The sequence below is a fragment of the Oryza glaberrima genome, chromosome 7 (assembly GCF_000147395.1).
Source record: "Oryza glaberrima chromosome 7, OglaRS2, whole genome shotgun sequence".
NCBI classification, from domain to species: domain Eukaryota; kingdom Viridiplantae; phylum Streptophyta; class Magnoliopsida; order Poales; family Poaceae; genus Oryza; species Oryza glaberrima.
In genome coordinates this window covers 5,215,636-5,239,829 of record NC_068332.1, presented here as the reverse complement: position 1 = coordinate 5,239,829, position 24,194 = coordinate 5,215,636, and the positions used below count along the sequence as shown (strand labels likewise).

Sequence of the window (24,194 nt, the reverse complement as noted above, 5' to 3'; positions counted from 1 at the left end):
CCGATTCCTGCGTTTTTCCTGTGCTCCAATCAAGGTCCAATCAAACGGTCGTTCTTGTGTTTTTCCTGTATTTTCCAATCTTCTGTTCTACAACTGCATTTCTGTCAGAATCCTGCGTTTTTTCTATTCCTCCGTTTTTCCATTCATGTGATTCAAAGAGGCCCTTAATTGATTTTTCTTAGAAAAAACATAGCATAAATCAATTAGTTTTATTCCTTAGATACCTATCAGCCATCTCTTACCTATCAATTCACGATACTATTATCATATTAACGAGGACGACTTTAATTTCTTACTATGGTCGTTAATTTAAAGATGAAGTTTCGGTGATACGAAGTTACTTTCTTCGTTCCAAGATGGGCACAATATTAAATTAGTAGGTAGAAATAATAGGACGAAGGTTGTGATTTGTTGAGAAAAGAAGATGACGGAAGAAATTAAATGGAGAATAGGTGCAATTGGTTAAGAGAAGATAATATGTGTAGAAATAGCTCTATTTCAGAATAAGTCACTGTGCTAGAAATAACTATATTTTAAAAATTCTATATTTTAAAAACGTAGCACTTCCTTTATCTCATAAATCTGAATATATCTCTGTCTAAACTCAAAGTTCTACTCCCTCCGTCCTAAAATGTAAGTATTTTTAGCTACAAATCTGGACGCATATGTGTCCAGATTTATAGCTAAAAATTGCTATATTTTAAGACAGAGGTAGTACTTATTACATCCGATGCTAGTTTTGGTTTTCATGAGATCGAGAGAGTAAATTAGTACTCCCTCCGTCCCAAAATAAGTGCAACCATGGTTTTCCACGCCCAACTTTAACTGTTCGTCTTATTTGAATTTTTTTTTAAAAAAATTAAAAACATAAGTCACGAGTAAAGTACTATTCATGTTTTATCATCTCATAACAATAAAAATACTAATTATAAAAAATTTCAAATAAGACGGACGATCAAAGTTGGGCGCGGAAACTCATAGCTGCACTTATTTTAGGACGGAGGTAGTACTACTCCTGTACATCGGACCAAAAAAACTTTAGGGCCCCTTTGAATCAAAGGATTTATGTAAGAATTTCATAGGATTCAAATCCTATAGAAAATTTTCCTATTTGGCCCTTTAATTCAAAGGATTGAAGCTTTCCAAATCCTATGAAATTCCTATGGAATGGCACATTGCATGTGGATTTTGGAGGAAATTTAGCAAGAGCTCTAACCTCTTGGAAAATTTCCTTTGAGTCTATCTCTCTCATCTGATTCCTGCGTTTTTCTTGCGCTCCAATCAAACATCCATTCCTATGTTTTTCCTGTGTTTTGCAATCATCTGTTTTACACTTCAATTCCTGTCATAATCCTGTATTTTTCCTATTCCTTCGTTTTTTCTACCCTATAATTCAAAGTGGCCCTTACAGGGGCGGATCCAGGAACAAAAAATTAGAGGGACCTCCAGCCATCTAGAAACCTTTAGTTTATCATTCATGGTGAAAAATTTGAAAGGGGTGCTCCGGGGGTATCCATGAGTCTTATGGGTGTAGGAGGGCCTCGAGTCCCCCCTGCACCCACGTTGGATCCGCCCCTGCCCTTACTCTATGGAGAAATACAGCATGAATTGACCACTGAATAATGACCAGTCCCCCCACAAAACCACAACAGGCCCGTCAGCGGTGGTTTCTCTGCATGTCGAAAACCAATCAATCCCTCACAACGGGCCCGGCCGTCGGCCGTGGTTTCTCCGCATGTCGAAAACCACAGTCCCTCCACTCAAGCGAAACTAGTCCTTCTCAAACACCGTCCTTTTAAGCATTTGTACCGCTTCTTTTTTTTTTCACAAATATTTACACCCTCCGTCTCATTTTAAGTGTAGCCATGATTTTTCGCGCCCAACTTTAATCATCCGTCTTATTTGAAAAAAATTTGAAAATAAATTAAAAACATAAGTCACAAGTAAAGTACTATTCATATTTTATCATCTATAACAATAAAAAAATATTAATTTATAAAAAGATTTTAAATAAAACGGACAATTAAAATTGAACACGGAAAATGACAGTTAGACTTGAAATGGAACGAAGGTAGTATCTCTCACTCCTGGATTCCATTCCACGCTTTCTTGATGAGTTGCCTGCAAAAGAATCCGTCGTACTACTACTAGTAGTACCCATCCACAGTAGTTCTATCCTGCTCATTGGTTAAAATTGCTGCCGCTCCCCACCCTTTTCACGGACACAATTATGGAATGGTACTCCTCCCACCGAGAAAAAAATAATATGAATGTATGCCCATTGCTGAAAGTTGAGACTCGATAAAAATTTCATGGTTATACTGATGATGTTCGCTACGGTATCATTTTCGCACTTAAATTTTCAAATCTCACGGCCAGATTATCGATGACACCGTGACAGGCCTCACCGCTGCATCGGACCTCCTTTCCGTTTTCATCGAAAATAATGAAATAATAAAAGAAGTGTCCAGCAGCTAATTACTAGTATTTTTTTACAGTGTCCACAAGCAAATACATGATCTTCAGGTGTCTCACAGCAAAGACCATAATCTTTGAGTGTCCCGTAGCAAATTTTACCCTAGATGAATGGTTCTTGGGCACCCCTCATCGTGCAGCTCCGTTTTAAGGATGATGACCAGGTCAACATACTACGTGGATGGTATATTAGGTAAAACCGTCGAGGGAACATAATTTACACTGGTTTTAAATGTTTTGAGTGCTTGTCACGCCCTGAAAATCGCCTAAATTAATAATCCATCTTTTAAATCATTTCTAGAAATTATTTTAAAACCTACAAGTTAAACTCTAATAATCTAGGAAAAATTTCAACATAAAATTGAGCTAGATAAAATTTCATTAAATACTTTGCTTGTTTATCTATTTTCTAGATTTTTCTGGAAATTATTTGAGCAAGGGAAGTATTTTTAATAAATGAAACATTATTTCACGAATTATTTTAATTGGAAAAGTCTTAAAAATCCTCTCCTAGGCCGTTGGGCCGTTTCCGGCCCAACTCCTCTTTCCCTCGCGCGCGGCCGTGCGGCCCAAGCCTAGCCACCGCCCCCCTCCTTTCAGCCGCCGACATGTGGAGCCCACATGTCGGGGTTGTCTTCAACCTTCGGCCGGCCTGCCCGAGCCCGAGCCGCCGCCGTTCCCCGCCGAATCCGCCCCAATCGGCCATCTCCGAGTCCGATTGGTTGAGGGGTTTTTATCCCTTTGTTGTACTTTATCCTTTCCCCCAAGAATCGGAGCTAATTGCTTCGTATTTTATCCGAATCAAACTCGTTTCGAGTTTATCTCTCCAAACTAACCCGAAGATTTTCCGGCTTCGATTCCTCTCGGTTGGAGTCCAATCTCTCTAATCCAAGCCTTTAAATAGCATCCCCTAGTCGTCCTCTTCCGTTTGCCTCTTGTCCCAAGTCGAGCGTCGCCCGTAGCGCCGCCGCCACGTCGCCCTAGCCGTCACCGCCGCCTCCTTTCGCCGCCGTCGGGTGTGCACGGAGGAGGAGCACCCCGGCCGTCCCTTCGCCGCCGTCGCCGGTCGCCGGAGCGCCGCCGCCGCCGCTGACCCGAGCCGAGTCACCGTTGGAGCTCGTCACCGGCCGCCGTTCGTCGTCGTCCGTTGTAGTTTTTTTGCACCGGTGAGTTCGCGTCATCGTCCTCTACGCGTAGATGTCCTCCGTTAGCCCGGTCGACCCCTCTAGCGCCGGTGGTCACGTCACCCGTGCCATGGCCGGTGGTGATGACGTCATCATGACGTCATAAACCTCTTTTAGTTCTTTATTAGATGAAAATCGATTAAATTCGGAAATTCATAACTAAATCACCGTAACTCGGATTCGAGTGGTTCAAGTTGCTAAATTTTTCTAAAATCAAGATCTACATGTTAAAAATATCCACATGTACTGTTTATGCTTGTTTTTGTACTGTTTTGTTGATTTTGTTCTTTTGCTTTAGTTTCTGACGTTCCGGAGGAGAGCGTTTTCGTTGAGGAAGGTTCGGAAGCGTTTGCGGAAGTTCAAGTCAAGTCACACAGATCCCAAACAACCCTTTGAGCATGTTGAACCCGTTTAAAGCTAATGTCTTATTTCAACTTATGTATTATTTTCGAATGTCATTGGGTGGTGAGCCTTTCCTAATTAATTAATGGCCGAAGATGACTTTATTTTCCTATGGGTTATAAATTGATTAGCTTGGACATTATATATTGGATGGTTCAGCTAAATGCTATATGTATAATTGCTTAGCCATGCTTAGAAAGATAAGCTCATTAATGGGATGAATCATATATACTACATTATTAATTATGGTTATATTTAATGGTAGCTCACGATGGTTAATCGTGTTATGTTAATTAATTGATAATTAAAACCTGATTAAGGGTGGGTTGTGAGCATATGGTTTTGATGGTTGTGCTCATGACAATTAAGGACCGGTTCGCGAGCTACTGTTGTGAAACATTTACCGTGCCAACCACAAGCCAGCGTGGGCAACGGTTTTACCTTTTGTATGGCATGATTCATTATGGGGTGCCAGACTGTGAAGCGGCGAGAAGTCCGTGGGGGTCGCTGGGGAGTCCATTGCCTCTGGTTTTGAGGGGGAGATTATGATCCAGGAACGGTGCACTATGATGAGTTGTGTTGTGTGAGAGGTATTGTCATAGTTCCTTTCCAAGGTGCCGTGGTGGTACTAAGGCGCATGGTGACATGTTGTGGAGCTGTGTCTTGTGGGTACAGTGGTACACCTCTGATCAGAGTAAAACTATTCGAATAGCCGTGCCCGCGGTTATGGGTGAGTTTAACAATGTTTTTCTTGATTAGTCTCACACTACTCATTAATGATAATATTGTGTTAATTTGACTCCTGGTTTGGAATGGTATATTCCTGGTATGGAGGTTTGATTTGTACAACCGGGGTTGGTTGTTCAGATGAGGTTGGGCCTATGCAACACGGTTGTGTTGTATGGTGTTTATTTAATACTGATTAATTATTCAACTGTTTTATTATTCTCTCAAAGGTTTAATAAATGCTGTTTATGCAAATGAGCTTTTACTATGCCATCCTTTGTTATCCTGTGCACTTGCATATTTGCTGTGTGGCTTGTTGAGTATGTCATATGCTCATTCTTGCAATATTCATTCATCAGAGGAGTATTTCAGTGAAGGTGATGATTTGGAGGACTAGGCTTTGTTCGGGTTAAGTTGCTTGTGGAGTGGAGTCGCCATAGCTGTTCCGTATTTTGTTTTATTTCCGCTGCGTAGAATTTTATTCTTTGAGAGGAACTATCCACCTATGTAATAATTTGCTATTTTGCGAATATTAATTAGCTGTTTAATAGTACTCTATTATCAATTTGTTATTGTGTGCCTCGGCTGATTCCTGGACAAGGATATACACACATATAAGCGTTTGGAATTTTGTATAGAAATTCCGGGCGTGACAATGCTCTATCCAATTTTGCGGTTGAAGAATATTATTGTATCCAATTTTGCGGTTGAAGAATATTATTGGAACCTACCTAGTACCCATATTCTAGGGACGTAAAGTAGACTTCTCCAAAAAAAAAAAAGAAAAAGAAAAACCACAACAGGCTTCATCAGCCGTGGTTTCCTGCTTGTCGAAAACCGATCCCGTCCAGCGACCAGTCCCTATCAAACCGTCCTTCCAAGCATTTGAATAATCATTTCATTTTTTTTCTTCCAAAAAGAAACATCCATCTTGGATTCCCACGTTTTTCTTGAACTAACCTCCAAAAAAAAAAAAAAAATCTTCAGTATCACTCCATCGTCGTCGTACCATGCACACAGGAGTTGTAGCCTTCTCATTGGCTGAATTGTTGCTGCCCCACTCTTTCCACGGACACAAATAATGGTGCTCCTCCTCCTCCTCCTTCTCCTCCCACCATCGCCACCATTGCAAGGAGATCCCCTCCTCTCTCGCCGCCGCACCGGAGGTGAGGTAGACGAAGGTTAGTTTCCACCGGAGTTCGTCGGCGTCGGATCTGAAACCAACCCCCGCTAATCTTCCCCTTCGTACTATCTAGCTAGCTAGGGTTCTTGATTTCTTCGCCACCAGAATCGCGCGCTGTGTCGTCGTCGTCGCATCGACTGTTCTTTTATATCTTCCGTTTCGTTGTTTTTTTAAGTTAATTGTACTTTGATCCATATTTTATATTATTAAAATTTCACTTTGGATAATTCTCTAGCTAATACTTTCATTTTGGACTAGATAAGATTATCGTTGTTGCACTTTTGGATCATCTCAAATCACTTCTCCAGCGACATCTACATAGTTTACACGTAAGTCGAGAAGATTATCATAAAAATAAAAGAATAGTCTACACGTAAGTCGGGAATACTATCGGTTTAAAGATATTTATGTGCTCGAGGTAGTAAAGTGTCTTGCTGATTTGGTGTGTGTTTGTCAGCAATGGCGTCGCGGAGCCAGTGCGCCAAGGTGAGCGGCGAGGCGGGGACGACGGCGTCCCCCTCCGCCGCCGGCGGCGGAGGCGGCGGCGCGGCGCTGCCGGCGGACGTGCTGTTCGAGGTGCTGCTGCGGCTGGGGCCCAAGGACGTGTGCCGCCTCCGCGGCGTGTGCAGGTCGTGGCGGGCGCTCACCACCGACGCGACGTTCGTCACTGCGCACGCCGCGCGCCACCGCGGCCCGCTCCTCGCCGGCGGCGTGCTCGACTTCGACGCGTTCCCCTCCGTCGACGTCCTCCTCATGGACCTCTCCGGCAGCGTCGTCAAGCGCATCCGCCACGCCGCCACCCACCTCGTCCTCCCCACCACCAACCTCGACCTCCTCTGCGTCACCGAGGTCTACACCTGCAGGGCCACCCTCCTCAACCCGGTCACCGGCGCCGCCGTCCACCTGCCGGAGCCGCTGTCGACGCCGCACTCCCTCCGGGGAAGATCTCTGAGCGACTTCGACGGCTCCTTCAAGTACGGCAGGGACAGCAATGGCGATTACAAGGTGCTCCGCGTCCTCACGGATTGCCACAACAAGCAATGCCCCGAACAGCTGTTCGAGATCTTGAGTCTGGACGAGAGCAGCAGATACCATATGCGGTGGAGGGCCAAGAAGGCGCTGCCGATGTGCGTCCGGAGGGACGCCATCGGCGGCGTCGTCATCAATGGCGTCGTCTACTTCTTGCTGGATGGCCGTCCCAATGGCGTCAAGAACGCGCATCGCGAATCCTACGAGATGGATCACATGGCCCTGTTCGATCTCTGCTCCGAGAGGTGGATATCATACCTGGAGGGACCAATGGCGACCCATCCGGAGATGAACAACATCGATGAGATCCTCCCTGAGCCCCTTGAGATGTCGGTGTACCAGAATCTGTCATTGTCCGAGCTGAGTGGTGCATTGGTTGTAGCTCAGTACACGGATTATCGAAGCGCGGAGATCAAATCCTACGTAGACCTCTGGTATCTGATGGACTCGGAGAAGCAGATTTGGGAGAAGAAGTATAGGATTGTTTTGGAGATGGATACCTGGGACACTGAACACATTTTCCCTCATGCACATCCCTCACTGATTCTAGATGATGGCAGGATACTCATCTACATAACTGTGCACTTAGCCAACTTCGAAGGGCAATACGCGAGGCGGGTGATGCGGTTATATGATCCGGAGACGGACACTTTGGGTTCAGACTTGGTGGATGTTAAGAATATTCACTCAATTGGTTTCTTTTCAGGAAGCTTGTTGAGCATACAGAATGGCCAGGGGTTGTGAACTTGTAGTAGATGTGTTACTGTGTCCTTGGTCAGTTCAACACATCCACTGGTTCTTAAGAGTAGTTTGGCCTGAACTTCTTTACCAGATTATATCATTGTTCGGAGTTCAGACATTTTGAGCTAGGAGCTGCATTTGTGTTACTGTCTGAGCTTCTTACTCCAATTATCTTCTTGCCAATCTTGAGAGGCAAGATGTTTTCCATTCTAAGAGTCTGAACCCTGGCTGGCTTGCTGTGTTTTCCTAGTTTCAGTTATAAACTTTGTACTCGGATTGTCCTGCTCTAATTAAAATGTATGAAGCTGGTGAATATGGTTTTTAGTCCATGCTGGGGAGTGGAGTAACTTGAATTCCAGTGGGTAATTTTTGTTTGGCTTTCAGCTTTTTCTCCTCTTAGATCGCAACATGCAATGATCTTGTGTGATAGGCTTCCCTGACATTATTTCTTGTATGATTATGTAAGTTATTACCAAGACTTAAGGTACTTTTGTTTGATAGTCATCTATGTGCATGCTGTTCTTGGATGGTATTTTCTTATGTTTGACCCGGACCATTAGCCCCTGTTCTCTTGAGATTGGGTACAGGGATAACTGCGAGAAAAGGGTATGGGTGTGTCTTCAAATTTCTCTGATCACCTCATGTTCAAAAACTATCTTTTTCGAGTCTTTCCTTAGTCTGTAGCTATTGGTAATTTGGGATGATTGATTAGTTGATTCGGAGGAAGTTTTTAAATCGTGTTCAAAGAATAACATAGGTGTGAAACAAAATGAGCAAGTTCTGTGGTTGCTTATAATTGACAATTATCTCAATGCAATCTTTGATATTGTTCCCTCTGATAATTATCAAAGCTTCATTGTTTTTCCAATTCTGTGGCTGTATAGTGATATACCTTTACGAGGTTTTGAATGATGTTAATAGAAACTGTTGTATCTTTGTCTTTTTGTTGCTGGGAAATGGAAATCCAAATGAAGAGGCTATTTGTTCTGAAGTATCTAAATCCATTCATAGTCTTCAAAGTTCTCTGATTGTTTCTCATGAATCTCTGAGCAATATGCTAGACCCTGTAGTTCTTGCATTTTTCTAGCTTGGGTTTTGTTACATCTTTCAATACGAGATTTGAGGGGTCTTTTTTACATGACAAAATCCGTCCCCCGAAGCATTTTGTCATGTAAAAAAAAAACTTGCATGAATCATCTAGGAAGTTGTTAGTTTCCCTTTTAATCGTGTTATCTGCTAATGCATCTAACCTACTTGTTACATAGCAAAACTTGCATCATTCAACATGGCGGCTCTCTTATATTTCATTTCATATTTAAAACCGTACTCCCTGTGTTCCACATTATAAGACTTTTTTTCTTTATATCTATTGTCTAGATTCGCTAACATACATGTAAATTTGGACACATATGAAGCACATACATGCATCCAAGTATTAAACATGGTTTGGATTTTCGAAATACCACACTCAGATCTTCAGATCTTCCCAAGACTAACCAAACGTTTAGTCTTGTGATGCGCCAACTTAATCTTTATCTTCATGAGTTTCAAACACCACCGTACAGTAGGAGGAGCATCACAGGCTAACAGATGGCTGGATGGGTTAGCAGCACAGAAAGCATACCAGCATAAAACCTCTGAAGAACATTCAAGATTTAACCGGGGCCCAACTTTTTGGGATGTCGTAGTGCCAGGTATTGGTTGAAATCCTTGATGCGATTCCCCGTGTGACTTGTTGGCCACTTGTGTTTATCAATCATCTGCTTCTGCTCCATGTAAACGCCTCTCGGCTGGTGTGAGGTGATCGTAGTCGCCTTCGCGCTTGCAACTTGTAAGCTGTTCCCTTCCTCTCCCATCTTGTCAGTTTCAGTCAATAATTCATCGTTAGGATCACCTGATACGACTTCAGAGCTTCCACCTGAAGAACATTTAGTCAAGTTAGGCGCAAATTTACTACATTAAGTGGAATTAAAGCAGTACATATATTGGTGATTTTTTTTAATAATGAAATATAACATCCCGGCTTTTACTCAAAAGAGCTATAACCCATTATTAATTACAATCTAGCACTCAAAACAATTGTACTCTAAAAATAATAGCAACCATCGCATAAAGATAAAAATAACCAATAAAAGATATGGAGAATGATGTCTATTTGTGAATCTCCATCCATAATTGGTAAAAAAATGCATAACCATCGACTCAAGCTTTCTGCATGCAACTTTAAAAACTCTCCGTCTTCATCAGACCTTTGTAACTGTGTCTAAAACCGGAGCCAATATGTTCCCTAAAATTACCTACATATATGAAACATATGATTATTTATCAAAAACTATGTCATTCCTACACAACCATAGAGCCCAACATATCGTAGAAGCTCCCAGCAATATAAGTTTACTTTTCTTCTTGTCCTCTCCTAACAACCACTCATCAAAAATATGAGAAATGCTAGTAGGAATGTATAAGCCAAAAGAAAACTGAACTGCTCTCCATATGAATTTTGCGAATGGCAATCGATAAAAAGATGGTTAATTGTCTCATTTTTCATACAGAAACGACATCTTGAGCTACCATTCCAGTTTCGTCTTGCTAAATTATCTTTCGTTAACACCACCCCTTTAATCTTAAGCTTCCAAATTATCTTATTCCTCCCAATATAGCAGTTATTAATCAAAGCTAGATACATTGACCTTACAGAGAACCGACCATTCTGATTATAATTCCATGAGAAACAATCCGAAGATTGATTCAACTGGATATGTACAATAGAAACACACAAATCATGCCAAAATATAAGATTCTGACCAACTAAAGCTCTCCTGAAAATACATTAAGTAGAACAGAACTCATGACTGTAGCAATTAAAGAATTCTTCCTTCTGACGATAGCATATAAAGAAGGATACTTATCTTTAAAGGCCATATTACCTAACCATTTATCTTCCCAAAATCTTGTTTGTTCCTCATTATTCACTATCCAAGAACCCATATTCAAGAAAGTATTCTTAACTTTCATAAGACCTAACCAGAAATGAGAGTCACCCTGTCTCCTATCAATCTGGGTTATATACTTATTATAAAGATATTTTCTCTTCAACAAATTCTGCCAAACCCCTTGCTCATTTATTAACTTAAATAACCATTCACTCAAAAGACATTTGTTCTATATTTCCAGATTATGAACCCTCAAGCCACCCTGATCTTTGGGTTGGTAAATAATATCCTATCTAGCAAGCCTGTACTTTTTCTTATTATCATCCCCTTGCGAAAAGAAATGTGATCTATAATAATTAATTTTTTAAAGAACCCTTTTCGGAATCTCAAAAAAGGATATCATAAACATAGCTAAACTCGAAAGTACAGAATTAATCAAAACCAATCTCCTCCAACAGACATATGTTTTGCTTTCCAACTACTAAGCTTCTTCTCAATTCTTTGTTCAATAAGTTTCCAATCATTGTTACTAAGTTTTCTAAAATGCATTGGAATACCGAGATATTTAACAGGTAAGGAACCTAACTTACAACAAAAAATATTAGAATATTGATCATAATAATCCCCTGCATGACCAAAATAAAATAATTCACTTTTGTGAAAATTAATTTTCAGGCCAGACAGTTTTTCAAAAACAGATAAAGTTAGTTTCAGATTCTTAGCTTGTTGTAAATCATGCTAAAAAAATAATGATATCATCCAGATATTGCAATATTGATAAACCATCATCTACTAAATGAGGGATAACCCCTTTAAGATACCAACATCTTTAGCCCTCTTAATTAGTAAAGTAAGCATATCAGTCACTATGTCTTAATTAGTAAAGTAAACATATCAGTCACCCTTAAGGTTGTGTTCGATAGGATGGGTTGGGAACCTATCCCCTCCGTACGGAAAACTGAGCAGTTTATTAACACGTGATTAATTAAGTATTAGTTATTTTTTAAAAAAATGGATTAATTGGACTTTTTAAGCAACTTTTGTAAAGAAACTTTTTGCAAAAAATGTACCTTTTAGTAGTTTGAAAAACGTGCGAGCAGAAAATGACAGAGCCTAAGTTTTTGAATGTTACATATATTGGTGATGCAGTTCACTTGAACGAACAGAAAAGGGTGTAATATAAGTTTACATTAATTTACTACATTAAGTGGAATTTGCTTAGGCTTAATCTCAAACAGATCTATCGTCTTCCTGCCTTCTGGTCCTACCTGCTTCGTTCCCTACTTCCGTAGTGCCATTATTAGCAAACAGAAAGAGTCAAACAGAGAGCATCTTTCTTTTCTTTCCTAAAAAAATGAACAATAAAAAAGAAAGAAACAGAGTTGAGTATTGAAACTTAATTTGTTGGTTTATTTTAAGTTTTTCATTGTAATTCATTTTCAGCCTTTGCTTTAAATTACTAACAACACATATATGAGTATAAAAGTTTATAAACAATATTTTTTTGTTATTAATAAGTTGTTACGGCATAGCGCAATACCAATGTTTATTGCCGAACATCCTATGCCAGTTGGTCAGTTGTTAAAGTTCTACGTGGATAATAGATGTGGGCACATTTACAAATAAAAAAGACTCCAAATTAAATCAATATTTTACTAGGTGGGGAGTGAATGGAACATAGGGAGAGGAGAGATTCTTAGATTTTTTTTATTCACTTATGGTCGATCCTAATCTTATGGTTGTTTTTCTTTTTCAATGTCATAATAGTTATGGTTCACCTTAATGTTATTTTTTACAACGTTATCGTTGTTTTTATAATCAGTATAAGTAACACCCAAAGTAGTCTAGCAACCTATACACCATCTAATAGCTAGTCATGGAGGTTACCCAACCCCTAGCGCCTAATAGCGGAGTACAATTCCGGTCAAAAAAAAAATAGCGGAGTACAATTGCAGGCTACCAATTAGCTATAAGCATATGTAGAGAAGAAAAGAGAAGAGAGAGAAGAAAATCGGAGTACAAATTTGTAGCTAGCTGTAACACAGACTCTAAAATATTGTGTGCGTATGAAAGGTGTGACCATATGTTAATGGTGTAATATATATTTATAGTTAACTATTGTATGAATGGACTATTAAATTGGTTATATATAATTAGAGCTAGTAGTTGGCTATACTACTCCCTTCATCCCATAATATAAGGGATTTTGGTGGGATGAGACACATCTTAGTACTATGAATTTGGACAGAGAGGTGTCTAGATTCATAATACTAGAATGTGTCACATTCCACTAAAATTCCTTATATCGCCCCATAATATAAGGGATTTTGTTGGGATATGACACATTCTAGTACTACGAATCTGGATAGAGAGGTGTCTAGATTCATATTACTCGTGTTACATTCTACTAAAATCTCTTATATTATGGAATGGAGGGAGTATTAAACTTGCTAACTTAGGCAGCCCCTAACACTTTTGAATAGAGGGAGTAGTTTATAAATTTGTATATTTTAGCACAGGTTGTATTTTAGCACACAGTTTGTAGAACTGATCAGCATTTCTTCTATGTTAGCATGATTTCGTACTTTAATAACTATAGAGTTTTATGCATCTACAAGTCCCTGTTCGAGATTTTGCTCGAGCTCTCACCATCACCTATATTGGTTTTTAATAGTAATAATGATTGCCGTAGCAATTGAATTAGACGAGCCATAGTTGACAACTTGCCATCTAAAATTTAGCGATCAAAAGGGTCAATACTTGTCAAGTTCTCTTTTTGGGTGGGAAAACGGTGAAACAAATTTAGGGAAATTTTGTCTTGCTGAATAGAATTGCACGCACTAATCGTTTAACTCAAATTTATTCTGACAAGAAAAGAGGGGCATTCTTCCTCGTGTGAATCCCCCTTTATGAATAAAATTAGAATTCAAATATTTTAATTCATTTTACCCAAGATTCAAGCCTGCGACATTTGGCTCTAAAAGTTATTGCATATGCAAATGCAATGCACCAGCCAATTTTCGCCGCTGAAAAACCGATTAGTTCAGTGTCCTTCAACACATTTTCTCAGCAACAGTTATGTTAATCTCCGGTACACCAATGAATTAGCATTCTCTTTGTTCACAGTTTTAGAGATTTTGGCACAAGATCAGCATCCATCTCGTACACACAGACTTTGCACAGGTAGTAGCAACATAATTAAGTGCGCCAATTAGAGCGTATTCTTCTTGAATTGGCTGTCAACTGAACATTTAACACCCCCAGTTGAATCGAATCACATGGCGTCTTGTCACATCTTGCAACAGTTGTACTCCAGTACGAGTGAAAACTGTAGAGGAGGAGGTTGTACACAGCTGAAGTATAGTAGAAGTGCAGGGAACTACGTGAGACCTGATATGCACTTGCACGTGAGCCAGGGAGAAAAACAAGATTTTGCACGATGCACTTTTCATAATCCCATTGACTTGTAGTGTTCCTGAGAAAAAAATCACTGGTTAAGATAGGCGCTTTATAAATCTATTAATTCAAGAATGGATTTCGAGGGCTATTTTGGTTTGAACCCTAATTTCTACCAATGAAATGTAGTACCAAATCTTACAATACGGTAGTGCCAAGATTTTTGCACTACCAAATTTGTTGTAGTAGAATTTGTATTAATAAAAGGTTAATTTGCACTATCAAATACCCCATATTAATTTTAACCTACTAATTAAAATAAAATATTGATAGTGCTAAAATCTTGGCACTACCAAATTTGTTACAGTAGAATTTGTATTAGTGTGAGCAAAATTAAGCATCCAACCAAACATCCATACAATACTGTTGAAGACAATCTTCTTTGCCTTCTCTTAAAAAAAATACTATTGAAGTTGCCAAAAAAAAATAGTAGGATAAAAAATGGCTTTCATCAAAACATGTCTAAGGCTGAATTGAGTTCTAAGGTGGTGTTTGGGTGGGCTAATCCCTCGTTTACCGTGAGTATGCTTTCTAAATCGCTAAATAGTGCGTTCGTGCAAAAACTTTCATATAGAGGTTACTTTAAAAAATGACAGAATTTATTTTTTAAGTTTATAATAGTTAATATATAATGAATCATTGTTCATCTCGTTTTTCGTGGCACTAAATAGTTAAGCCTACAACTATTTCAAACCCACAAAATAAATCTAACAATTTGGCAGTTAACCTTACAAAATTTAATAATATATAAATTATTATTGGTTAAAGTCTGAACAATAGAATTGACACCACATGGAGAAAGGATTCCATCTGGTTGGATGTAAATACTTGATGTTTCTAGGATAAGATTCAGCCAAACTTGACCAACAGTTTTATATTAGAACATATTCATACTATCTAATAAGACAGCGTTCGAGAGGGTGAGAGAGTGAGTTTGTTTGTTTCGTTTTCCGCGCGCACGTTTCCAAACTACTAAACGGTGCGTTTTTTTAAAAATTTTCTTAGGAAAGTTGCTTTAAAAAATCATATTAATTCATTTTTAAAATTTAAAATAGTTAATACTCAATTAATGATGAGCTAATAGCTCACCTCGTTTGCGTATCTTCCCAATCTCCTCAATCATCTTCTCCTCAAACACACCCTAAGTGTACCAAACTTCTTCTTAGCTGTGTTCGCTCGTCCAAGTTCCCAACAGGAACAGTATGCGTGGAAAACGAAGTGGTCCATTAGCACGTGATTACTTAAGTACTAGCTATTTTTTTAAAAAAAGGATTAATTTATTTTTTTAAGCAACTTTCGTATAGAAACTTTTTGTAAAAAATGCACCGTTTAGCATTTTAAAAAGTATGTGCGTGGAAAACGGGGGAGAGGGGTTGGGAAAAGGGGTGCCGAACACACCCTTCTTCTGGTTTCAAATAACTGGCACCATTGATCAATATAATTTTATCTTTGACCATCAAATACTTTTAAAATGATTAGACCATGACTTACAAAAGAATTAATGAATATATGTAGGATGTAAAACACTTCGTTAAAAATATAATACTTTTAAGTACTTATATTTTTTCTAAAAAAACGATGAGTGGTCAAAAGTTCAAAGATGAATTGTATCCAGTGACAAGTATTTGAAGACAAAGGCAAATATATGTATACAACTTCTTCTTACTAAGCATATATATAAAAATTATTGGCGAACGGAGTATTAAAATGTAACTAAATTTTATTCTAAATTTTAAGTTTTTTTTTACAGTGAGAGTATTTGTTTTAGGTGTTTCCTAAGAAAGAGTTCATTCTTTTGTATGCACATAGATAAGTATTAGTCCAGATGCATAGTTACAAATGATGCATAATTAGAAATAAAATTATTTTAGGATGGAGGTAAGCACTTGCTAATGCTTTCCATAAATTCATCTGCCGTTACTATCTTCAGCTGAGTCACAAATGAAGAAACTCCTGCTATTACTAATAAGGGCGTTTAAAGTTGGTGTTTTTAGCAGGAAATTTATTGTATGAAATTCAAGAAAGAAGCATCAAATTCACATTTCGAAATGAAACGAAATGCCTCAAAAGGAAAAAGTTTATCGTTTCCTTATGCTGGCATGCATGGCTCCAATTCCTGGGGGCAGACACAATTTCAGTTACAAACATCATCATGGATTAAAAACTGCTTGAGCTATCTATAAAAGGAAGTTATTAAGACACTAATAAACAATTGAACATAATACCAAATTAGAGAGGTTCAGATATCCTTATCTCGAAAGAGTTCAGTGTATCTTTGTCATGTGCATCACGCTACAAAATCCAAAATTTTGTGGGACGAAAAAGTCATACAAATTATACTTGAAGAAATCGTTTTTTAAATTACTTTAGGGGGTTGACTTCCATAGGAATATACTCCCTCCGTTTTATAATGGTAGTCATTCTAGCATTTTTCACATTTATATCGATGTTAATGAATCTAGACATATATCTACCTATATTCATTTACATCGATATAAATGTGGAAAATGCTAAAATGACTTACATTGTAAAACGGAGGAAGTACTTCACAATCAACATCATCACACAAGTGCTTCTAAAGTAATTGGTGATAGCTACCAATACATATCAAAATCGGGAAAAAAAATTTGAGTTTACCTATGGTCAAACCACCTCCAAATTGGACCACACCGTCCCCCACCACAGAGGATCCACGTCACCCCCTGAAACAACAGTCAGACTGACACCACCTGGCCCACCTCGATCCACGTGTCCCCCCGCCTCTCTCTCCGTGCCCTCCATGGACCGGGTGTACGAGGACTACCCACTGACACGTGGGCCCCACTTCCGCATCTTCTCCGGAATCCTCATGCACCGAGTCTACGGACGAATCCGGAAATCCCCCGCTAATTACATTCCTAATTACATTCCCTTCACGCGCTCTGCGCCACCGCAGTAGTAAACAAATTGTGTTTTTTCCTTTTTTTTTTTTCAAAAAGTAATCTCAACCTTTTGGCCAAAGGAATGTGATTTAGATTATGTTAATTAACGGATTAGGGTGTTAATTAATTACTCGAGGCGCTCCTCTTCTTCCTCTTCTTCCCCCATATCGCCATTGGCCCTCGCCTCCTCCTCCTCCTGCGAAGCCAGTGCGCGGCCCACTTCCGCCGCGCCCGCGCCCGCGCGCTGCGTCGGGGTAGGTCTAGGGTGGGAGGCGGCGCAATGCGGAGGCCTTCGTCGGCGTCGGCGGCGGCGGGGGCGTCGTGCCGCCGGCGCGCGATCGAGGTGCTCGCCGCGGTGCTCGTCCTGTACGCGGTGCTCGTGTTCGTCCTCGAGTCGCCGCTCGTGTCGACGTCTCTGTCGGGTGGTGGGGGAGGTGGAGGGGGAGGTGGTGGTGGCGCGAGGTATCTGCGGCTGGCCGGGGGCGGGGTGCGGGCGGCCCCGGCGCGCCCGGCGAAGGAGCCCCGCCTGGCGGCGTCCGCGTCGGTCTCGGGGCCCTCCGCACGAGGGCGGCGCCTCTCGGGGATGGTCTCTGGCCTCGACCTCGGCCTCCTCAACTCGTCCCGCGCCGGCCCGCTCCGCCGCTCGATTGCCGGCGCCGTCGAGACGGGCGCCCGCGTGTTCGCGGAACTCGAGGACCTCGACACCGCCGCCTTCGAGTCGCCGTCCGCCGAGGGGGAGGCGGAGGCGGCCAAGTGCCCGCAGTCGGTCATGCGCTCCGCCGACGAGTTCCATGGGAGGGGCCGCGTGGTGGAGCTCCCGTGCGGGCTGACGCTGGGGTCCCACATCACCGTGGTCGCGACGCCACGGCCGGCGCACGCCGAGGGTGACCCTAAGATCGCCGTGCTGAAGGAGGGGGAGCAGCCGATCATGGTGTCGCAGTTCATGATGGAGCTTCAGGGGCTAAAGACCGTCGACGGCGAGGACCCGCCGCGCATCCTCCACTTCAACCCACGCCTCCGCGGCGACTGGAGCGGCAAGCCGGTGATTGAGCAGAACACCTGCTACCGAATGCAGTGGGGCACCCCGCTCCGCTGTGAGGGCTGGAAGTCCAACTCTGATGAGGAGACCGGTTGGGGACCCTTGCAATTCCATTTTGATTATGTTAGTTCAGGTGAATTCTGTGGAAATTTGTTGATCGAGTGAATAATTTTTTGTGCAGTGGATGGGTTCGTGAAGTGTGAGAACTGGATTCTGAACGCGGATGAACGGTCCAAGGAATCGACGACAACCTGGCTGAACCGGCTGATCGGACAGAAGAAGGAGATGAATTTTGATTGGCCTTATCCTTTTGTGGAGGGCCGATTGTTTGTTCTTACTATCAGCGCTGGGTTGGAGGGGTACCATGTGAACGTCGACGGGCGACATGTGACTTCTTTTCCATACCGTCCTGTAAGTACATTTGTTCCTCCATTTATCTTGTGTCCAAGATCGAAATTGTGGTGAATGACTTGCATAATGAATGATAGAACACTATGATTTACGGTAGTTCAAACATCAGTGCTGGGCAACAGTTGCCTTAAGTTTATTTTTGTTTTGCTTTGGCTCCTGCAGGGATTTGTTCTTGAGGATGCTACAGGTTTATCATTGAGTGGGGACCTTGATGTGCAATCAGTGTTTGCGGGGTCTTTACCCACAACACACCCAAGCTTTTCACCACAGAGTTACCTGGATATGTCAACTGTTTGGCAGTCGTCTCCTCTGCCTAACGAACCTGTTGACATTTTCATTGGCATCCTGTCATCTGGCAATCATTTTGCTGAGCGTATGGGTGTGAGGAAGACATGGATGTCTGCTGTCAGAAACTCACCAAATGTGGTAGCTCGTTTCTTTGTTGCACTGGTAATTCTTGAGAATTAACTTGATAGATTTCCTTGCTTCATGTCTTCCGTAAACCTGAGCTGATGAACTTTCTTTATTCCAGCATGGCAGAAAGGAAGTGAATGTGGAGTTGAAAAAGGAAGCAGAATTTTTTGGGGACATCGTTTTTGTGCCGTTCCTGGACAACTATGATTTAGTTGTTTTGAAGACTCTTGCAATATGTGAATATGGGGTATGCCAACAATTTTCTTGCTCAAACTGATTCTTATTTAATGATCTATAAACTGTAGCTGTTATTTTCGTATTTTCTGACTGGTTGACTTGTCTGCTCAGGTTCATGTTGTCTCTGCTAGGTATGTAATGAAGTGCGATGATGATACTTTTGTCAGACTTGATTCAATAATAACTGAAGTCAACAAGGTACAAAGTGGCAGAAGCTTCTACATAGGGAATATCAACTTCCATCACAGGCCGCTACGCCATGGGAAATGGGCTGTAACTTATGAGGTAAAGCATATGTATTTTGTTTGATGGTGGTTGTTAGATAATATTGTGTATTCACCTTTTGTCATCGTTTCTTCTATTTGCTTGAAGTGAGCAAGCTAATTACTTTAGTCATGAGTGATAGACTCCATTAGAAGAACTTGGTTATGGATATGTACTACTAATGTTACTCTCGAAGTCCAAACATTGTTCACAGTAAAAAAGCTGAAAATATGTGTTTTATGGATGCTTATTATAGTTGCAATTGATACATGCAACTTTTTTTCTCTGTTTTTGCTGTGTGCTGTCTCAGAACTTCCTGTTATGTTTAAAGTTTTGAAGACTGAAACCATGCCTTTGTAGATATCAAAATCTGATTAATAACTTGATTCATTCTTTGCATAAGTTTTTTTTCACTGTTTTATACAAACCAGTGTGAAGAACAATTACTTCCTGCAAGTGATGAAAGGTCCTTTCAAGGTGTACATAATCGAAGATCTGAGATATCAATCTTTGTTGATTATTATTAACATCCTTAGTTATCTGTGTTGTCCAGTAGAATTGTTTTGCAATCAGTTAGGCATTTAGGCTGTCTTGTTTGAGTTTTTTTTTCCCTAGCAACTCTACTAGACTGGATAATTCTAATCTTGCTTATCAACATCGCAGGAGTGGCCGGAGGAGGTCTATCCACCCTATGCAAATGGTCCTGGATATGTTATATCTTCTGATATTGCTGGTGCCATCGTGTCGGAATTCAGAGACCAAAAACTGAGGGTACTATCTTATAGTTTTCTGTAATAAAATTTCCGTCACTCTGCGCATTAACTGTCCTCCTTTTATTAGTACATCAGTAGGGGCCTGCCCTCCTGTTTTCCCCTAAAAAGGAGAATACCTTAACTATCACTTTGAACAGTTGGTTTAGAAACATAAAAAAATATATAGGATGAAAGAGACAATAGATTAACTTCACCAAACGAACTATATATGATTCTTACATGACAATTTAGTAATGAAAAATAAGAACCTTCCCTTATTTGGTATCTTGTTTTCGCACTGGTTTAAACTGGTAGATTGATTACTACATAAGTCTGGCAGAAATTTCCTAATCATAATCCACGTTGAAGAAGAAACTTATTTAATTTATAATTGCTTTCTGTGCAGCTCTTCAAAATGGAAGATGTGAGCATGGGTTTGTGGGTTGAGCAGTTCAACAGAACAAGGCCTGTTGAATTTGTTCACAGTACCAAGTTTTGTCAGTTTGGATGCGTAGATGATTATTATACTGCACATTATCAATCACCAAGGCTGATGTTATGTCTGTGGCAGAAGTTGCTAGATGGAAAACCACAATGTTGCAATATGAGATGACAATAGTTTAACTGGTAGCAATTGAATCATACCGTACTGGCAATCTTCATTTAATCAACAAAAGGGATGGATTTGCTGATGTCCTTCAGTAGCCATTTATCACTAACTATATCTTGATGGTAAATTAAGACTGCTTGAGACTGACATGTAGAAATTGATTTCCTAGATTACTTGAGAGTAGCCAGCTTAGTTTCAACATTTGATAAGCCAGTGCACTATTACTCTCTTTTCTTAAAAAAAATGGGTACAAGTTTTTAGATACTGTAGAAATGAATGAGCATCATTCCTGAACATGAAGAAGTGGCAATTCAGTTAAGTTACTTCTACTTCTAATACGACTCACTGCAACGTGGCGGTTGTTCACAGCTTATCTGGTGTGGTGAGAGCTTGAAGTATAGGTTGATTTTGTCCTGCAACCTGTCATGTAATTTAGTCGCTACCTGAATGAACTAGTCTTTTTCTCCTTGACTAATCAAATATGTACTCCTAACTCTTCTATTTTTTATGTCTACAACAAAGTATGGTCTGGGAAATTTCATGTGATGCGACATCTTTAAAACTGCAAGCTTTCGCTGTTGCTTTAGTTCTTACATGAAAGTCGTACCTTCACAAATCGAAGGTGCTTATGTAATGGTTTGCTGTTTCTGTTGCCTTTAATAAATATACTTTTTTCCACTATATCCTTCATGCGTGCAAATCATTCATCATAGTTTTGTCTAGTAAAAGAAAACCTTGTATTTCGGTTGTTCATGTATTCTAGTTGTCTGCTCGATGAATGTGCTGTTATCATCATAACGATTTCCCTATTGATTTATGTGCAAAATGCTTGCTACTGAACACTTGCGATGAAGGAAATGTTGTATTTTTGCCCCTTCCCAAACAGCAAGGCTCCTATTGTGAATTTGTGGTTGCTGAATAATTGAAAATGCCACTAAGATGTAAAGCTTGTACAGCTACTGTTTATTCATGCGTGGGCAGTGACTGTATTTCTACGAAAGTGCTCTCTGTCTCAGTGGTGGCAATGACACCATGTTTAGAAAGTTGCAAATGCTTTGCTGAGAGAATATTCATCATGGTGTAGCTGGCAAGCATAGTTCACATCTTTTTATGCTCTGATTTGCTGCTTTCTTTACGGGCATGGCACTGGCACGAAGATATGTGTTCTCATGTTCCTACACCTTTTGAGCTTTCCTCCCCTCTCCATGGTTTACGAGGTAAGCAATCTGAACTAAGAGCAAGGTCAGTAGTATAGCCAACTACTAGCTCCAAAACATCTATAGCCAATCTAATAGCTTATTTATATAATAGTTAACTATAAAAATATACTACACGATTAATACCCGGTCTCACCTCTCATACACACATAACATCTTAGAGTATGTGTTGCAGCCGGCTACAAATCTGTAGCCCGCTTTCTTCTCTCTCTTCTCTTTTCTTCTCGATATATGGTTATAGCCGGCTTATAGCCTGCTATTGTACCTGCTCTAATCCACTTTTATACAGTAACATCGATTCTAATGCAGTTTAATGGCTTGTTTGTGCATGCAAAAGCAGGTTTACTGGCTTACTGCTATGTAAAGTTCTTCAGATTATGGTAGCTGATTTGTCTCTTGATTTTGTTTTCAGGAACCTGAGCTATCTGCCAGCTGACCAAGAAATACTTATTTCATCATTAAAAAAACTGACCAAGAAAAAAAAATTACTCCATTGTCTAAAAAAAAATTGACCAGAAGTAGTCAGGTCAACCTCGGCATGTGCTGCAGATGAGGTAGGTTTTTACCAGGTCGACCTGGATAATATATTGTATAACTTGCTGCTCAGAAAGAAAGCTCTGTTGTTGATACGCTGTTCGTTTCAGTAGTTATCGCTGTTGTGTTGGCATTTGTCTTGCCAAAATTCTCTAGTCCCAACTGGGCGTGATGAGCGATTCAACACTCAACAGCTATATTACACTAATGCAGTTGTGATGGTCAGATGGTGTCATTCTTACTTCTTTTTTGTCCATCATCATATGGTTTATCGAAATCGTCGCAAAACAAGATGGATTTATCGAAAATAATTGGGATAATATTTGATGCTGCTCTTGTAATATGAGCTAGCGCTTTGTTGGCGAGTTGGACACTTTGGATTGGTCTAAGAGCCATTGTCAGCTATGGCACGTGCATTCTTTTCAGCATCTCGTGTTTTTCTGTCCAAAAAAAAAAAAAAAACTGGAGAATTGGTCCAGAGTGGCATGTATTCCAGACCAAGATTCTGTGGCCGCGTCAAACCAAAATCAACTCTGGAAACCTCCATGATTGGAACCCAACAATTTTGGACGAAACAAAAAAAAGAACTTTAATTCAAAACCAGCAAAGGATTGAGAGAAGGCGAAAAATAAATGGTATCCCGGGAGCAACTGTTCTTGAAAGCTATGGTTCCTTTTGAACTAATGAATTTCGTGGAATTTTTATAGGAATTTCACTGGATAATTACCACAGATTATTTGTTTTGCACCTCTAATAAAGCATTTTCTTAACTTTTCTTAATTAAAATTTTTTTCTTCTACTGCATTGCTTCAACCACTTATCTTAAGCTATATCTTAGATTTATTTGTTAAAATATTCAATTTATGCCTATAAAATAAATAAATAATCCGCGACAATGATCACAGGAATACCATCTCCGGCCCATTTGCCACTCATAGCCAGAGTGAGCAACTGATTGGTAGGCAATCATATGGGATATGGGATAGTGATATAACATATTTCAACTAAAATAGATATTCCTGATTTGGCAATTATGAAATGTTGGGCAACCAAAAGACACAGTACCAAATACCATTTGAACTAAAATAGATATTCCTGATTTATAGGGCAGACGAAGTACTTACTTGCATCATATAAATTTCATAGAATTTTCATATCAATTGCACACAAAAACAGCTCAATGATTTTGTGCAACATCCCAAATAAACTAGAACTAAAACAGAGTACTGCTATACGTACGACCCAATTGTATAATTCATGTACAACTAAAAACATATAATCATATATCAATAAAAAAAGAGCATGTTCATACGCCCTGCATCCGTTAACAACACTTACCAAAATTTAGTCGCACGTGAGTCGGACAGTTGGAACGTGTGTATAGCAATTTCCAAAACAAAATTAAAACACTGCGGGAATACAAATACAGCTTTGAGTAGCACCCAAAATCCCGAGTTCAAATCTCTATATGAGCGAATTTCAGGTCGGTTATTTGCATGGCTAAGTTCCAAATTTAGTGTCTGAATATAACCGACTGGATGTAGAGGCCGAGTAAAAAATATCATTCTCTAAAAAAACAAAAAAAAATACAGCTCTACTTCTTCTCCTAACCTCCTTTGATCGTTCGTTCGTTCGTTTGTTTTTTTTTTCTTTTCTAGCGTACAGC

The 24,194-nt window shown here is 40.1% G+C and overlaps 2 protein-coding genes and 1 non-coding gene across 7 annotated transcripts; all 3 read left to right on the top strand.

Annotated features, from left to right (window-relative positions):
- The first annotated feature begins 5,842 nt into the window (after positions 1-5,842).
- On the top strand, positions 5,843-8,240 carry LOC127780676 (F-box protein At3g07870-like). 5 transcript variants are annotated; one of them, XM_052307616.1, is made up of 3 exons: positions 5,857-5,968; positions 6,234-6,299; positions 6,428-8,240. In XM_052307616.1, exon 3 carries the CDS (start codon positions 6,430-6,432, stop codon positions 7,741-7,743), a length of 1,314 nt encoding a protein of 437 aa, XP_052163576.1. In that variant the 5' UTR covers positions 5,857-5,968; positions 6,234-6,299; positions 6,428-6,429; the 3' UTR covers positions 7,744-8,240. The 5 variants fall into 5 exon arrangements, with proteins under 5 accessions (XP_052163574.1, XP_052163576.1, XP_052163578.1 ...); XM_052307618.1 differs by having other exon boundaries at positions 6,234-6,343; XM_052307615.1 differs by having other exon boundaries at positions 5,858-5,968; positions 6,229-6,299.
- A 462-nt stretch (positions 8,241-8,702) lies between these two features.
- LOC127781002 (small nucleolar RNA R160) lies at positions 8,703-8,773 on the top strand. Its single transcript, XR_008018892.1, has one exon. It is a non-coding gene; the product is annotated as a small nucleolar RNA R160 (small nucleolar RNA).
- An 8,462-nt stretch (positions 8,774-17,235) lies between these two features.
- Positions 17,236-21,458, top strand: LOC127780462 (hydroxyproline O-galactosyltransferase GALT6-like). The gene is made up of 7 exons (XM_052307368.1): positions 17,236-18,180; positions 18,271-18,500; positions 18,663-18,950; positions 19,033-19,161; positions 19,263-19,436; positions 20,079-20,186; positions 20,574-21,458. Exons 1-7 carry the CDS (start codon positions 17,331-17,333, stop codon positions 20,778-20,780), a joined length of 1,986 nt encoding a protein of 661 aa, XP_052163328.1. The 5' UTR covers positions 17,236-17,330; the 3' UTR covers positions 20,781-21,458.
- Positions 21,459-24,194: the final 2,736 nt, after the last annotated feature.

Excerpts from the sequence above, each read along its gene's own strand:
- LOC127780462 (XM_052307368.1), top strand. The coding sequence starts at position 17,331 with ATGCGGAGGCCTTCGTCGGCGTCGGCGGCGGCGGGGGCGTCGTGCCGC. Across the intron at positions 18,951-19,032 it reads CTCGTTTCTTTGTTGCACTG|CATGGCAGAAAGGAAGTGAA; the intron begins GTAATTCTTGAG and ends TCTTTATTCCAG. Across the intron at positions 19,162-19,262 it reads TTGCAATATGTGAATATGGG|GTTCATGTTGTCTCTGCTAG; the intron begins GTATGCCAACAA and ends TTGTCTGCTCAG.
- LOC127780676 (XM_052307614.1), top strand. The coding sequence starts at position 5,869 with ATGGTGCTCCTCCTCCTCCTCCTTCTCCTCCCACCATCGCCACCATTG. Across the intron at positions 5,969-6,427 it reads CGGAGGTGAGGTAGACGAAG|CAATGGCGTCGCGGAGCCAG; the intron begins GTTAGTTTCCAC and ends TGTGTTTGTCAG.